The 17,974-nt window shown below is 42.0% G+C and overlaps 1 protein-coding gene across 1 annotated transcript; it reads right to left on the bottom strand.

The window, feature by feature from the left end:
- Nucleotides 1-3,136: 3,136 nt before the first annotated feature.
- Nucleotides 3,137-16,682, bottom strand: mogat2 (monoacylglycerol O-acyltransferase 2). The gene is made up of 6 exons (XM_008287291.1): nt 16,589-16,682; nt 14,977-15,155; nt 5,520-5,724; nt 5,237-5,411; nt 4,807-5,006; nt 3,137-3,372 (listed from the first exon to the last, which is right to left on the bottom strand). The coding sequence occupies exons 1-6, from the start codon at nt 16,680-16,682 to the stop codon at nt 3,218-3,220; spliced, it is 1,008 nt and encodes a 335-aa protein (XP_008285513.1). The 3' UTR covers nt 3,137-3,217.
- Between the last annotated feature and the right edge of the window lie 1,292 nt (nt 16,683-17,974).

The following is a 17,974-nucleotide window of genomic DNA, read 5'->3' as shown; positions in this document are numbered from 1 at the left end:
ATGAGTTGAATGAAGTCATTAAGTTTATAAAAGACTAAACCAGCATAGAAGCAGAAACAGTTAAATCTCTTTGGGGACTCTTGTTTTTTGTAGTTTGAGAAAACAGACACAGTGGAAACTTGCTGTTCAATTAAGTTGTTGCTGTTTCTTTTCCTAACAATCACAATTAGTCCAACCATGACAAAGGTTGGTACTGAATTCAGCCTCCACGTGGTAGACTTATCATTTATCTCACTGTAGCTGGTAGCAGCCTCACAGGTCGACTTTGTACTGACTCCATATGAAAATGGCCTGAACAGCTCTGACTGTAAGTTGTCAGTGTTAACTAATCAGGAAACTCTATAAACTTAGGAAATGTGGAAGGAAACAAGTCTGTCTGTAACAACTGTCTATGCAGTATGCAATATCTAAAGTTTATTGAACTCATTGTCTCAAGTTCATGCAACTTAACTCTCCTAGTTTTACAACAACTCAAACGATGACCTAATTAACTAATGAACTAATTAATCAACTGAAGTGCAGTTTACTTACCTTTTAAACAAAGCAGGCCAACTTACATTTCTAACCCGAATGAACTTAAAATGAGTCACAGCTTGATGTTTCAGATGGATTAAGCTATTAAAAGGTCATCTGCCCACTTTTCTACTTTATCTTCCCAACTACATTTACACAATTATTTCTCTCTTTTGCATCATAGTCTTGCGTTCATGTAGTCAGCATTTTCATCATCGCAATACACACACACACACACACACACACACATTTTGCCCAGACTGTGTTGAAAGCACCAGGGCATTGTCCAATCCGCCGGCGATTATATTTGGAAATATCAGAACTCTGCCATCTCATATAAAAGGTGTCCTGCCAAAGTTCGCAGACAGTCTTATCATTCAGAACATGATCCACATCCAGACACTGAACCTTTAGCCAAACCCGCCTGGTTCCATCCAAAGGTTGAAAAAAAAATCTGCCTAGTAGCAGCTTTCAGGGTCACCAATCAACACGTCAGTCTGGTTTGTTTAATAGATACAGAAACCAGGTGTTAAAAGTCAGGATTTTGCTGCTGTTTCTTGACCTGGAAGCTCTGACGGTTCTCTCCTGCTGAACAAGTTTTCATATCTGTTACTTACATAAGAGGACCAGTATGTTAAAACAAATCCCAAATTGTCATTTCCATAAACTGTTGCAACCCAACTTCAACCTATGACTCTATTTCTGAAAGTGTCGGGCCTTGCACAAAATTGAAAACCCCACATGCAAGATCAGATGCAGCAACTGACAGTTTCACACACAAATCCTGGAAAAGCATCAGCATGAACACACACATCAGTGTGTGACCCAGTGAGCAGCGTTTCTCTCATTTAGTGGAACAGACTGATGCTCTCTTATTAAGTGAATGTAAACATGCAAGTTTTATTATTTTCAAGCTAATTTATCTTAATTGTCCAGTCATGTTAGCAGACTTCCCAGCATGCACTGTTTGCACTATGCAGATTAAAAAACTAGTAAACAGACATGATATGTGTACATATTTAAAGATCACTGGCTAGATATGGGGCTGCAAGATGGAGCGGTGGTTAGCATCGTTGCCTCGCAGCTAGAAGGTCGCCGGTTCGCGTCCCGGTGAGGACACCCGGGATCTTCCTGCGTGGAGTCTCCATGTTCTCCCCTCTGCAGCGTGGGTTCTCTCCGGGTTCTCCGGCTTCCTCCCACAGTCCAAAAACATGCTGAGGTTAATTGGTGATTGTAAATTGTCCGTAGGTGTGAATGTGAGTGTGCTTGGTTGTCTGTCTCTAAGTGTAGCCCTGTGATAGACTGGTTACCTGTCCAGGTGAACCTGCCTTCACCCTGAGTCAGCTGGGATAGGCTCCAGCCCCCCATGACCCTAGTGAGGATTAAGGTGTAGAGATGATGGATGGCTTGATATGATGGACGTTGGGGTGAAGTGGCTCCAGCTTTGACAACCTTGGCAGTACATGACTCCCGCTAACTTCCAGCTGATCCAAAAATGAGCAAACAGGTGGAACTTGAGTGGAGCTTTAAGCCTTTTGCAATTTAAACAAGAGAGTTATCTAAAAATTCATCTCCTGTACAGTCGCTGTTGCTGTATTTCCGGGCCGTCAGCACGTTCATTTCCGCTGTGAGGTTGGTCATTTTAACATGGAAGAGCTTCGGAGTTCGAGAAGCTGCATTTTTTTTCTGTTTGCCACTTCTGCATTGGCCCTCATTGCTCAGCCTGAGAGGTTTAGAAGTTGCCTCCCAATGCCTTCCATTAGCCACATCTGCAAAATGCAAAAGAAGTCAAATTCCCGCCCTGCAGAAAGAGTAAACCAGCGGTGTCCAGGCTGCTTACATAACAGTGATGACAAACGAGCATGAGTGCATCCTGGTGCCAAGGAACCCAGGAAGGTCCTTTTGATGAAACTGACCAAAAAAACTAATCATTAATGGTGAACAAACACTTTGGCTCTTTTATAAAAAAAACCCCAAAAAAGCATGTGTTTGGGAGCCAACATTTATGTGGCTTTACGGTTTATCAAACAACTGCTTTCATCTGATTAATCCATTACCATACCTACTCCCTCTCTCTCACACACGGGATGGTTTCTGAAGCATTCTTCCGAAGATTACCCAGAATTCTTGTAGATATGAACTTTCTCTGGGAACCACTGATCATCTGATTCCATCATTTGCCATGTCTGCTGTGTATCTCCTTCCCTCCCACACAGATACCATCACTGGATCCATCACAGCAGAGTAAAGCTTTACCGGCTTACTCATCATCTCTCCTTCAGTGTGAATCAAGACAAACTTCAGGCCACTTTGGTTTTGTTAAAACAGATGTTTAATTTGGAAGGTATTTAATAAATGGATCCATTTAAATCAACTGACAGATTTACACAATCGACCATTTAAATTAAGCTCAAACAGATTTGTGGGTTCAAACAAATCGCTCAGCGGGTCACTAAATTAGCAAATTCAATTTAACCAAACAAAAACAAAGGTGATATTGGAGCAAATTGCATATCTTCAGTCACATTTTTTTCAGTTGAAACAGGAGCGTTTATTCTACAGTGCATCCTATCTGCCGTGTACAGACAGAGCGGGCTGTGCTGGTGCACTCGCTTCACACAAGAGGCCCATTGAGAGCAGCTTCACAGAGCAGCACCAGAGCTCAACAAATAAATAGGCATTCGATTTCCATCCCTGGTCCAGTTCAGACAAAGTTCAGGTGTGTGTCTTTGTCCACGCCGTAGTCGCCTTTGTGCTCCTCGAACAGATTGCTGAGCTCGTCCATGTACAGCTGGTGGAGGGCATCGAGTTCCTCGGCGGTCGGCTTCTTCTTCTTCTCCACCTTAATTGGCCGTCCGACTGCAGAGAGGTGACAAGGTGCAGGGCAGCACCCTCACAGTCAGTGTTTAATGTACTTTTTGGTTTGCAGTGTGGCCTGATGTCTGAAGCTTATCTGAAATGTGGCGATATACGTTAGGGCTGCATGCCAAGAGCTGCAGCGTGTGCCAGTACCGGTGATTACATCAAGTCCTGCTCTTTATCTGACTGCTAGTACTCACTGAAGCATGAGCTGCTTCTCCCAAAGTCACAAACTTATTGGGAAACACATGAGCAGAAGTGCAGTGATAAGACATCCTTTAATATACTGCAGGAGGTGTTTAGCGTGATGCTGCACAGAAGCCCAAACCTGCTGCAAAAGGAGCTGCAATGTCAGCATTTTCATCAGTATCAGCTGTTAAAGGCTTTGGCCTGAAATGACCACTGACAGGCAGAGAATGTCTGTTGAAGTAGTTTTCTTATTTTTCTCAGTGAGTAAGATACGTAGGGCTAAATAAGTAACCAGTCTGGCAGGTTACTGGATCAGAAAGTTTGCTTTTTTTGGTTTTGTTCATATTTTGAACTAATTCCCGATAAAATAAGTTATTTAAAAATGCACTCCTCTGGTTCTTATGCAGCTGTTCTGTCTGATAACTATCTAGTTACAAGAGTCTGTCAACAATAAGTGTTCCTATTTGGTTTATTTTATTCAAACATGTAAAACCTGAATCAACAAAGCCACTTCAACAATGACTTCTTCAGCCCTGATAAAGTCCTAGTGGTCGTCCCCCTGATGATAACAAGAGGCATGATGACACATTAATTCAACCACAGGAGAGACGTGATGCAGGCGAGCCTTCAGAAGTGGTTCATGGGGGTGGCATGATGGGGCCACTAAAGTTCATAATATTACGCTACATAGGCTAGACAATCTCAATATGAGAGCTGAGAAACTGTAGTCTGATATAAATCCAACCAGCTGCTTTCCACCTTGTATATATAGTATTATTATTTTCCTTATTTATTCTACCTCATATATACTCATGTATATATTTATTTCTTGTGTGTTTTATTCTTTATTCATCGTTTTAATATTGTTTCAGTGTGGAACAGGTGCACAAAGCATTTCACTGCGCGTATAACTGTGTTTGTGACTAACAAAGGCCTTGAATCCTTAGATCCTTGAATTTTGGTTTCTAATCTTGTATGTTTTTCATAAACTCAGAGCAAAGCGTCCTACAAACATCTGACTAAACTTCAGCTCCTGTTCACACTTTGAGGTCAGAGTGTGCTTCTGTAAACCACTTGGCCTCCTGTTGGCGGTGCTTCTGAGCGGTTAGCTAAACATGTATACATATCGATATCAGCATTTGCCCAAAACAAGTTGAATAAACTGTCATATTAATTATCGATAAACTCCAGCATTGTGCCTCCCTGCTGCTTCCTGTAGTGATGGATGAGAAACTGTTCACTCACTGACTGTAGAGATGGGCTTTCTGTAGGGCATCAGACCAAAGGAGTACTGGAAAACCCCACGAGCGTGGAAGAGAGGCAGGGCGACACCCATGATGCTTTGCAGCCGTTCCTGTGTCCATCGGAGCCAGGTTCCTCGTGGGTTTTCCACCTGATCAAACACTTCATTCTCTCCAAAGGAGAAGACCGGCACCAGATGAGCTCTAAAAACCGTTTTAAACAAGAAAAAAGCAGTTTATCGGTTCACACGCGTATTCACAAACAGTCATGGGGTCCTTGAGTTTAAAACAGTGTCGCATCATAACAGACTGGAAACTCTGTGCAAGTGACTTGAATGAGCCTCTGTTTGAGGAGGCCATCGTCTTGAATGAGCAGTAAGATTTGTTGCTCAGAGACAATTAGCTCTCCCCAGCGCCCCAGGCTCTGCTCTTACCCCTGCTCCATGGCCATTTTGATGAAGCCTTTCTTATGAGCCAAGAGTACGTTGTAGGTTCCTGGGTGGGCATCAAGGGACTCTGGTGCCCCACCGACTGCTATTACAACAGCGTTGCCTCCACGTTTGCTGTAGAGCGGATAGGTGGCGCTCTCTTTGTCCGACGGTATCAGACCTGCAACAGTGTCACATAAAACAAGTCAAATAATTCATCAAATGAGTTGAAGTACTTGTTAGAATAAATACGGAGCCAGTTCTGGTGGAGCGTCGTTTAAAAGGGCACCTGCACACATGATGTAGTCTCTGAAGAACGGGGCTCTGAACCACAGCGGCAGCATGAGCATGTAGCTGGTGAGGCCTGGAAACAGCTGCCTGAAGCCTGTGGCATAGGAGCAGAAGTTGGTGAAGGCTCCTGCCACCAGGATGCCGTGAGGATGGAAGCCCAGGACGTAGTTGTGTTTGGGATCCAAGTCGGCCGTCTTCACCAACTGGAAACACAAAGCATCGGCGGTTTCTGCTTCACATCTGAACGTGGATGCGTGTGCACAAACATATTCTGGAGTCTGTAGGCACTATGAAAAGCTCATGATGTAAAATGTTCATGCAGTTCTGACTACATTAGCTGACAGCGCGGTATTGCTGTGGCACAGATGGCTGCAGTCCAGACATGTGCCTTAGTATCTCAGTTTCAACACTGACTTTGACCCTCTGAACCGTCTCTCAGCTCCCCAGCGTGTGGACTCAGCACTTCATCCAAAACCAGAACACAGAACCTCACCTGCCCCCCGTAGACCTGCCGTGCCTCCAAGGTCGCATGTAACTACTGTACTAGGTACAGTTTTGAGCTCCTGACTAGGCTACTTTATAGTACTACAGCAATACCTGTTAGACAAATATCAGACTGTATACGATTTATTTCATAACTCTGCTGGCGAGAGAAAGTACAAAATGTGAAATGACCTTGTTTTCTGCTTTAAACATAAAGTTAGTGACAAGCTGAGTTAAAATAAACTGTACATGGACCGTATTTTAAATCATAAATGCACATCTTTTAAGGAGTTCACTTACATCTTCCTGCATGTTTCAGAACAAGTGAAATGGTTCAGAACTGTTTGCTGTGAGACATTTAATACAAAAACTTTTAAAAAGCGACTCAACTGAGCGGTTTGGAAAAGAGATAATTCAACACTTGTTATTTCAATAAGTCTAAAAGTGTTAAATTTCTTCAATTCTGCATAAAAATCAAAGAAAAAACTTCCAAAACTTTTGCAACAGAGTTTAGTTTTTTCTTTATAATCATCTCCAGATCATTTATCTCTCTGCTGGAAACCACCGATTGTGTCACATATTGACAATATCTCAGTCACAAAGTCCAGACTGTTTTTTTTTTTGCAAATACATTTTCATATAATAGCCACTAAAGAGGGTCACCGTCCTGCTGCATCGTCCTTATCGCCTTCACTATTTGCTATTGCTATTAATATTCCAGTCACGTTGGCTCGGCGGGATATTCGCTGAATTTCATTTATCTCTTCTTAAGATTAGAATATCTCCATCAAACAGTGGATCGATAAAGCGCGGGTCATTGCACCTCTGTTCTAAAAAAAAAAACCCCGAGTAATGAAACTCACTGTATGCAGAGTGATGATACGTGCAGCTGCTTCTTCTGTTTGTGTGTCACATCAGGGCACGTACGGGGAAGCTGTGTGCAGTGTTACTGTACACCAGCGTCTCTACACCCAGGGTCAGTTTAATAAAGACCGCAAAGGTTTAGATTAATGGATTACTTCAAGGATTTAGCGTTAAACACGGTCAAACTCAGATAAAACTGATGCAGAAGCAGGTTCCACAGCTGCACAGAAGCCTTTTTTTTTAAGTACATACGCAGTAGTTCTCTTTAACACCTCTAAACAGACCTTAAATACACAAACACACATATAAACTGTTTCAGAAACTCTTAAACCCATGCACGTCCTCCTTCACTGGAACAATCCAGGATCAACATCTCAAGAGTTCTTTCAAAAGTGTGTCACAACCAAAAGATGTTTCCTACATCACTGAGTCCACTGTCAATGCAGGCTTTAAGTTTTCAAATCAGGCTTCTGTTCTGTTCGATCAGGACTGTCTGCAGGTTACGCATGTTTTACTAGATTTTTATGTGAGCTTGGAGAAACTTTGAAAACAGTCTTCTAGTGTCAAACTCGTACAGCATCATCCACAGTGAGGACGTCCAGAAGCACTGACCCAAATACGTTTGAGTCAGTGTCAATGTTCTGATTTTGTGGAAGCTATCAAGTATTGATTAGCGCTCAATAATCTCTTCAATTATAGAGGGATACAACTGTAGAGTGGCACCTAAATGAACCTGTCTCTGAGGTGGAAAACACAGCAGCAGCTTCTGAAGTTCACTGACATTCTGTAAAAACATTATTTACAGACGTGTGTTTTATTTGTCTGATTTTGCACTTTTTCTGTTGGCCTTTTGGTGAGGAGGCCCAGATGGTCTGTCTCAAGCGCTTAACAGCCGTCACACAAGAGAAGACAACAGTTTATCATCTGCAATATATCTTTATTTTATAGTAATTTAATATAATCTGACTGTGTATTGAAGTTTTGAATTTATTTGTCTTGTTTGAGAGGGAAACGTTCAGCTGGTTTACATTCAGCAGCAAACTGATATGGCTGCATCACATGATGACTACAGAATCACATGTTTCATGTTGAATATTAACATTTAATTTAATGATCATCCAGTTAGATCAGCAGGTGTTTCTAAGCATCTGTATGGGATTAGCCTATCTATCTATCTATCTATCTATCTATCTATCTATCTATCTATCTATCTATCAAGCATCACATTCAACCACTAAAACTACTTTTTCTGTTCAGGAATGTGAGGAAATGCAAAAAAAACAAAATGCAAAAGCAAAACTATAATTTGACATCTTAATCAAAAAATAATAATGTGCTTTACTTTACGAAACTTCATGCATAACAATAATAATTTATATTTTAGCATTCAACATATCATTTGGGTTCAAGCTTCTCCATCCTGGTGTATTAACTATTACAGAAACACCATCTGCCTTAAATGACTTCTCACCTGTGTTGACTAAAGCATGTCTTTGAGTGGAGGGAGACTTAAAATTGGTGGAGTTCCCCTTTAATACTTTGTGTATTGGCTTTGTAGTGTCCAAGGAGTACTGGGAAGTACTGGGTATTTATTTTTCCACTTTTACAGCAGAGGTGATATGAGTCTAGAGCTCTACAAGTCAAAACAAACTCGTCTGATTGTGACTCTCAGACATCATGTTCTCGTCTCAGTTTGTTTGTCTCTGGGCAGGACCAACATAAAGGACTTTGCTGTTTGGAAGATAAAGTAATTCTACTGTTAAATGAGCCACCAGGCGTACGGTCCATCCTGCAATTTCTCTGGACTGTGTGAAAAATCCCCTTCAGGTCATCTACCGGCGGTGGCCTGATAAGATATCTCACCTGTGGAGCGTTTTGTTTGTGCGTCTCCACCAGCCCACGGTGGGCAGGGTAGAGATACCGAGAGGAGCTAAAGGTCACAGTCACTTGTCATGCGCTGAAGTTTGTTTTGCATTCTACTCTGGCGAAGAACAAAAAAACAAATGTGCTCCCCCTCACTGTTTGCATCTGTGTGTGGCATCATTGTTCAAGGCCACAGCGCTCCGAGGGCAACATTCACACCTATTATCAGGAAACGCCGTCTTCTCAGAAACAAACAGGCTCCTTCAAACAGCACAGATCTTACATGGGATTTTTTCCTCTTGAATAACTGTGTGCTCTGACACAGCCTCTAAATAATGCTGTGGCTCAGTGTGTTCTTGGATGTGAAAAACTTAACATGTTTATACGGTAGAAGCGAGCCGTGGTACTGGACCGTCACAGAACTCCTGTGTTGTTTTTGTTCCTGCTGTTTGTTCTGTGGGTCTCTGCTGCTGGTGGCCCCCAGGTCACAAAGTTAATCATTGGCTTCTCTAATGAGGCCCGAAACAAAGCTGTCTATAATCTAAAGAAGTCGTTACCAATCACAGAGTTCGAAGTTGTCATCCCGCCGTAATCTGTATTGTTGTTTACTACACCAAGGTCTTTGATTTGAAACTTCACCACATGTGCGTCCAAGGATTTCCCATTGAAACCATAACAATGGAGGCGTATGCGACAAAATATGTCCACGGCTTTACCTTGCAGTCAGACGGCTCTTTCTGCGTTCTCTCTTCAATGGCACCAGACCAGGGGTGGGCAATCCTGGTCCTGGAGGGCCACAGTCCTGCATGTTTTAGATGTTTCCTTCTTCCAACACACCTGATTCAAATGATCAGCTCATCATCAAGCTCTGCAGAAGCCTGATAACGATCCTGATCATTTGAATCAGGTGTGTTGGAAGAGGGAAGCATCTAAAACATGCTGGATTATTGCCCTCGAGGACCAGGATTGGAGACCCCTGCACTAGACTGCATTGACAAAAACCGTGATTTTAACTTTTATCGCTGCCTCAATTGATGACTTTGTGTTATTGTGTGACTTAGTTGGTTCAGGTCCAGACTTCAGTGTCTAAAAACCAAAATCACACAATAACAGAGCAGCAAATCAGAAGCTGTTTTGCTGTTTTTGTCAATGTCTTTTTTAAAAAAACTGGTTAAAATACTTTGTACTGTTGATCCAACAGCAGTTCATGACTTAGACGACTGTGTTGGTCCTCCTGTCTGCTGATGGGCCCTAAAACCAAACCAAACTATCCCTTCAAAGGAAAAAGCAAAGAGGGCTAAGAGTAACTACGCTGTGTCATAATGACAAGCAATTAATAGCATCTTATCACATTAGTTAAAAAAAACAAGGCCTTCCCTTATTATCTGCTGGTTTCTATAACAGCATGTGGAGTGATTTCTTAGTAAAGCATTTGGAATTTTCCAGGAAAGTCCAGTGGACGTCACATTTATGCATGTATGCTTGGTAATGAGCGCCTTGCCTCAATGGTTCGTTTCTACTGAACGTGTGAGAGCTCAGGACTGTCCCACTGTGAAATCACCAAATGCCTGAAGACTCTGCTGCTGTGGACTTTTCCACACTGTCATGCAGCCAGTCCCTCATGTTCAACCCAGAAACTGAATTTGAAGAATGATTCAAAAAGCTCCACCACGCATGGTGACCAGATTGGTTCGTTGGGTTTGGTCGTGTATAACTCCATGTCTTCTAGCCTATAAAAACACCATGAGGACATGTTAACAATATAAAAATGGGTTTTTATCAGAGGTGGGTCTTCACATAGATGCTTCCTCGTCCCTGTTTTAATAAAACATGTTGTTGGGTAAGTTTAACACATGTTAGCATTTCAAATATAATCCAAACGTCATGTTGTTCGAAGGCTTTTTTTCACCATAAAAATAAATACGGTTGTAAAAATGTTGATTTAAAGGTCGACTTCAATCACATGGCAACCTCTCCAACCACAACTTTATCAGCAGCTTCGCTTTAATTCTGTACAACATGAAGCAGGAGCTAGGCTAATGTTAGCTTCCTGTAGCTTAGCATCAACACTAAGCTAGCTAGGTTCTGTTGAAAATCCACATATCTGTACCAATGAACATGTTTAATCCTTACAGAATGGAATAATGTGAATTTGTGGTTTTGCTTTGGGTTCTACTGTTTTGGCTAGCTGTTTTCAACTCGTTAAGCTAACACAGATGCTAATAGCTGTAGCTTAGTTATTTACATATGTGTTGGTATCAATCTAGGTGACATATCTACCTTATGGGTCTTTCAGTAGAGCTACAAAACTATGATGCTTTTTATATAAATTCTCATAATTAACTTGACCTTTTGTATAATTAACTTGACCTTTTGTATAATTCTATAACTCTATAATTCAGCCAATCAGCTCAGTTGTATATGACAGTACATGTGTTTTTCTAGATAAGATCCAGAGGCCAGATAACTTAGTTTAACATGTGCTTTAGTGCCTTCAGTCATTGATGCAGCTGCAACACATTCACAAACTGGTTGCATAAAAATCACCCAGAATGAAGGAAATGAAGTAAATCTTAAAACTAATTCCTATTCAGTGTCCCCCCTTTTTCCAAATATTCACACAAAACCAACGCCCACACTTTCAGTTACATATCAATTTGCGTCACTGTGCCGTCCAAATGCAAGCGTGTCTCCTCAAAAACCGAGTCAGCACTCGTCAGCTGAACCTCCAGCCTGAGCTGGTGATGCCATGATTAGAGACGGTGGGTAAAGACACACCAATGAAACTAATTAGGCTCTCTAAAGGACACTGCTGCTCTTCACCCGTACATGGGCTCTTTGTCTCGAGCCTAACGTGGCATACAGTCAGATGATTGCTGAACATGATTCGCCTCTGTGAAGTTTAGAAGGTGTTTGTTTTTATTTTTTGCTTCCCAAGAAATCATTAAGTTCAAACTTCTATCTGGACGTAGATTCACATGAGAGCTCAGGAATTTCCAGACTAGTAAAAATGTGACGCTCTGTTTTGATTTTCCAAATCTTTCATGAGATGTTAATAAAAATGATTTTGTAAGCGTGACAGTTTTTATTACTTCACTGAATGTATAGCTCCTGATATTTTTCGTGTCATTACTTCTTCTCCTGTCCTTTATGGTTTTATGGTGCTACTTTTATGGTGCTCATGCTGTACTTTCCTTATCTTGCCTTGTTTTCTCTTTTGCTCTCCCCATTATTATACATTTATGATTTTACTGCGTTCAGATGTTCCCTCTTGTTCTCATTTTGGTTATAAAGGTAAATAAAGTACGATGGTGATGATGAAAATATTTCAGCTTTTATAATCACTTCTCTCAGTTCAATTCAATTCTCGTATCTTGTGAATGTTCTATCTGGTGAAACGAGAATTCTAATGACTATAAATAAAACTATACAGCTGACCTAAATCTGATTAGTGGTAGTTGAGCTGAACACGCCGGTATGGACTCGTGTGTTATCGGCTAATTCATGTCAACAAAGCCACGTCCCACTTACAGGTAACAAACTGGTCCTGATCAACTTTACTTTAAAGATTCTGACTTCATTCATCGACTCATTTTACTGCATTCTGTTTGTTTTGGATTCCTTCTTTTGTTTTTAATCAATAAATTGATTGAATAAACATTTGAAACATTCATCAACCATCATAAATCATATCTAATCAATAAACTGAATGGTTTGCAGCTGCTCGTTCAGATCCCTAATGCAGAGCTAAAATGCTGTTGATTGTTTTCGTTGCATCCTGTCTTATCAGTACAGTCCAAAGTATCTGTTCTGCCCTCAGGCGAGTAATGTATTCCTGCAGCGCGGTGGATGTTGTCAACAGGAGTTCTGTTCTCTGTGAGTCCCACAGAGGAGGGACTGGCCCACTTGTTTGTCGAGCTTTCTGAACATCGAACACAGTGCTTACATTTGGTATAAAATAGTGTACAAGTGATTATCAAAAACATTCAGATTTACCCCCATTTATACAGACACACTACTCATGCGTGACCACCAGAGGGACACAGCGGGCTGCAGGAGACGAGCTGGTACTGAACAGTCAGGGCTCGGCCGGTCAGGGACAGTCGATTATCTCCATTTACCTGAAACTGCTGAAAGCTAGCAGTTTATTTTAAAACCAGTCTGACAGATTCCACAAGAAACCTGCACGTCACTGATGTTCACTCATCTCTATCTTCCTCTATTCGATTGAACGCTTCCTCTAGCCAACATGTTTACTGGATTTAGGATTCAAGGATTCAAGGAACTTTACTTGTCACGTCAGCTCACGTTCATATGTTGTGAAATTTGTACTCAGGTCCCGTTTTTTTTTTAAGAAAAGTCAAGTTTTTCTAAGAAATTTATAGAATTTATAGGATTTATTTTAAAACTGATTGTCCCCCAACACTGATTCCTGCGTTTGAACAGTTTAGCCTGAGGGTTCCAGTAAAAGGCCACCAGATATTTTGGGGTTTTTGTTTCCTCAGTTGTGACTAGATGATGGAGAGTTTCAGGTATTTATAATCAGCCTCAACTCACATGACTTGAGGCTCGTCAGCAGCATGAAAATCAAATGAATCAAGGCTCATCAACAATCCGAGACCCGCATGACTCCAGCTGTGAACGGTGGTGAAACTATCTGTAGGACCAGGGGTAAAATATCTTCATGAATCAACAAGAGGTCCAGTTGCCTCCTACTGGAGGACGTAGGATCACCACGACCTGGATGACTCAGAGTCTGGACACACTGTCAACAGGTCATGTCTCTGAACGCTGAAACATTTCTGGCCTGCAGCAACATCTGGCGAGAGGTCAGATGGAATTTGCAAAAAAAGATCTCTGTGGTTTTGAGGCAGTTTGAGGAGTATGCTTTTGTGCTTTTATTGTCCATATCTGATTGCTAAACATGAAGCTGAAACGAGGGGTTTAGCTGCAATTAACTCATCTGACGCTGTCAAAAACTCACACACCTGCACGTGTAAAGACGCAGGTGAATCTTTAGTCGTATTTGTTTGATATGTACAGCAGCAGAAGCGTGATTACACGGGGCTTCACTTTGCCATGAACAGTGACTTCCTGGAGTCTTCTCGCCATCCTGAGGTTGCCAGGCAACCAGTTGAAACACACAAACACAGCGCTCAGAAAGGCCAAACAAACGGCATCAGAACCCAGATCAGACATATTTAACCTCCACAAAGCACAGACCTGTTCAACCTGACATAGTATGCATTAGTCAAGGTGCACACGTTTGATAAACTACGTCACCTGGGTGCCACAGACGTGTGATGTGATTTTGTGCAACGGGAGTTTTGAAGCTGTCTCATTTAAACCGCCTCAGAAATTATATAAAAGAAAGTTCAGTGGGATCATAAAGCAGGGATCCAAGGGGACTGGAGCCTGCTGAAAATGAATACGTCAAACTGGGGAAAAAAAAGTGTTTTAGCAAAGTGGAAAGTTGACCTCCAGTTCAGAAAAGACCCACAATGCTTAGCAAAAGCTGCAGAGCCTTGAGTCATATGATGGTGGTCACTCGTTTTTCCGCTCTTAACAGGATTATTTGTTTTCCCCTTTTCCCTCCAGTTCCTTTGCTTGTATTTCATTTGCATCAATATTGTTTTAAAAAAAAGTTAAATTGCATTTGTGCTCTGCTTGCTTTACTTTCATCAGTTATTTTTACAACAGAACCGGCTGTTTCCTTGCCTTCAGGATTCATGCTATGCTACGTCACCTGTCTCCTGACTGCAGCTTCCTATTTAACAGACAATATCAATGTTATCAATGTTTTTTTTTAATCAATATCGTTTCTGTCTTTGTTTTTACTATCAAAATCTTACAGCATTTATTATTAATCTTTTTTTTCTTATATTTCTATTTGAAATATTTGTTTTTTTTTATCAACTCAGACCATTCAGTTGGAGTGCTGGCTGTGAAATTATTTCATATAGCTCCATGCAAATACAAAACATGGCTGCAGAACTGTGTTTAACAGACCACATGAAGGCTGACTGCAGGATTTGAGGAGGGTCTGTGTACATGTACAGCGCATAACAGAAGGGTATTATCCATCAACGGTCCCTCTGCTGCCAAGGACAGAGATAAGGGCTATCGCTCATGGGAGGCTGGAGATCACAGATTAGATCAAACGACCTGATGTTCTGATGCCCCGTTCTCTGACTTGCACCACTAAATCCCACCTATGTGGACTCACAGCAGCACCACTCGCTCACCTTTATGGGGAAATAATCCCGCATGTGCTTCCAAATTTTGAGGTCGCACAGGAAGGGCACCCTGCGGCCTCCGCGTGCAGGAGTGTCATAGTCGTAGTACCACCAGACGGCGTACAGCACGCTGATCAGCCAGTAGCGAGTGAAGAGCAGGTAGAAGAACAGGAAGATGCAGGTGGGTGCTGAGGACAGAAAGAAGGCTTGTTGTGAGCACATGCATTACACAATCATCCACTCTGGTCTTGCATAACGAATGCAAACCACACTTTATGAATGGCTGGTATGGAAGATCATGGGTTTAAGTGGAATTAGCGTTTCATGAATAGCGGGAGCGTATGCATGAAAAGCATTTGGTTCTGGTGGAGATTACGTCATCGCAGAGTCCGATCTCATGATGATATAACTGTTTTCATTTTTAGCTCATTTCAGCGTTCAGGTGCCAAACTTCATATCAGAAACACTGCAGTCGCTCTGATCTGGTAGTGACCCAAATTATCTGCATGTCTGTTAAAGCATGAAAACTGTCCTGTTGTAGGATTGATTTACTTTTTTTTTATTGTGTTACTGCTGAGCCTAGGGAATTAAAAGCATGATTTTTGATTTTATTGAGCCATTCTGGGTAAAATAAAGGCTAAAAATGACACCATGTAAGTGTGGTGCTCATCTCTAGTATGTTTATTGTCGTGGTAGTCGATAAACCACCAGCTAAAGATGGGGCCGACCAAACAGGACACGCCTCCCACCGACCCGGATCAGCCGCAACTGAGTTTGTGAAAAGTTATTTGCAAATATGTAAACGACTAAACCTACTGGAAAGAGTCCTATAGTTGTTATAGTTAAATACCATTTAAAGTGAGTGCAGACAGTTGGATACTAGATGTAGAAAATCATTTGACTCCTCCAGACAGGTGACAAATTAAAGGAAACACTTGAACCCCTACAGTGGGTGGATCTGGTGGTTCTGGGATGCCGTTGGGGGGTTCTGCTGCCATTCTTCGGTCCCCTCAGAGAGAAAGCTTTACTGCAAATCAATACAAAGTTGTTCCCAGTGATTGCCTCCTGGTGGGAGTGGTCTCTTCCAGGATCCCCCCCATCCAAAGGGGTCACTGAGTGGTTGCATGAAAATGATGTGAATCACATGACATGACCCTCACGATCACCAGACCTCAACCCACATGGATCCTGAGGGAGATTCTGGACCTAATAGTTAGACAGAGCTCCCTGCCAACATGGTTAAAATGGAGGAATATCTTTTGGAAGGATGGTGTTCATTCCTCCAGAGACTTGGCGAGTTAATACCAAGGTACAGTAAAGCTGTTCTGGTTGGTTACTGAGACACTTTATGTTGGTTTCTCCTTTAGTTTGTCACCTCCCTGAGTGCAGATGTTCTCTGATCTGGCTCTGCTTGGCTCCCTCTTGTGGTCATACAGCAGTTCAGGTCACTTGATGGAATAATTCTGATTAATTTATACTTAAACCAGCTGAACATATTTCAACACCTGCTGCAAAGAAATACAGACAAACTACACCGAAGTTGTACCTAACGACATCCCATTAATACACCGTAACGTTCAGGTAGTTTCCATTTGACTCACACACTAACGTCAACACTCACCCAGACCGAGGAAGGAGAAGACCCACAGCAGCACGGCGCCAGTCTGCAGCCTCCTGTGGATGGGCACGTCCAAGGGCGCAAAATCAATCTTCATTTTTTATTTTTTTTTTCCACAAGAGAAGAGAGACAAACCGAGGCGCTGCAGCGAAGGCGAAGAAGAGGAGTGAGTGAAGAGGGTCCAAAGTCTGGCCCTCTCACCTCTCCACCATCACCTCCTCCTGACGGCCTTATCTCAGAACCTCAATACAGCGTTTGATTTGTCTGTCCATATCTACCACATCAGACTTTAGACCCCGCAAGAACGCAGCTGCTGCTTTCAGACATGACACACCAAGTCAGCGCAGGAGGAGGGTGGTCAGAAAGCCTTTTCATTCTGCCTCTACTATTAGTCGACATGCTGCAGTGCATGGAAGCAGTGTTTGTTATGCAATGTGTTGGTCTGTATGGTTGTAAAGGCAGCCCTATCTGATTGAGCAATCACACAACTGCACTGCAGGCAGCGATAAAGATCCTTTGGAGAGGACTCACACATTTCTTATCACAGTCATGATGGTATCAGAGTTCCGTGAAATCCCTTCAAGTCATTTCAATACTCTTTAGAGGTGAAGAACACTTAGTTACACACAGCCCATTGGTCATCCAGGGTGCTAATGAGGAAATAACAGACAGAACAAACAGCATAGGAACCATTCAGCTCCTGCACTGCATCACAAACCAACACACTGAGACGGACACTGAGTGGGATGTAATCTTTGCGGCGTATCGCTGCTTTTATCTTTCTCTCATTAGCATGTGTTGGGCTGACATTAGGCGGGGCCGCTGGGTTTGATTACTTCTCCGTGATACTTTGCCCTTTGATTACAGCTTCATAAATTATGAATTCATTCAAGAGCTATTTACCTTAATTACCTCATTAACACTTTGATCTTGAACACTCACTCAGCAGTCACTTAGTGTTTTTTTACTGGCACCCAAACAATAAATACAGAGGAGGAAGAAGCAGACAGCGAGTCGTAAAGATGAAGAGAATTGCGTCTAAAAATGAGCTGTCTGCAGTCATTTTAAAAACTCCTCTGTTTGGACAACATGCGTGCCTTTCAGATGTCACAGAGGAACCAGGCCCTCGGGGTGTGGAGCGAGTGTCATTATTCATGTATTCTATTATTTGCTGGCACAGTCTGCCGGTAATGGATGGTCGTTGCCACAAAGGAGATTTTGCATGAATCAGCGCTTTGATGGGCTTTATTTAACATACATAATGTAAAAGGAATAATGTCGTACCTCCCCTCATGTAAAACACTCTTCTATATACAAATATACATATATTACTAAAATACTTGGTGTGGGATAATAATAATAAATCAGACGGCATCAAGACAATGTAAT

The sequence above is a fragment of the Stegastes partitus genome, unplaced genomic scaffold (assembly GCF_000690725.1).
Source record: "Stegastes partitus isolate 25-593 unplaced genomic scaffold, Stegastes_partitus-1.0.2 Scaffold494, whole genome shotgun sequence".
Taxonomy (NCBI): domain Eukaryota; kingdom Metazoa; phylum Chordata; class Actinopteri; family Pomacentridae; genus Stegastes; species Stegastes partitus.
Note: the sequence above shows the minus strand (reverse complement) of the source record. Positions and strands in the feature narration are given on the sequence as shown.

Coding starts and splice junctions, on each gene's coding strand:
- mogat2 (XM_008287291.1), bottom strand. CDS start 16,682: ATGAAGATTGATTTTGCGCCCTTGGACGTGCCCATCCACAGGAGGCTG. Junction 15,156..16,588: donor CTTCTCCTTCCTCGGTCTGG/GTGAGTGTTGAC, acceptor TTCTGTCCTCAG/CACCCACCTGCATCTTCCTG. Junction 3,373..4,806: donor AAAGCCCATCTCTACAGTCA/GTGAGTGAACAG, acceptor ACCTCTCTGCAG/TCGGACGGCCAATTAAGGTG.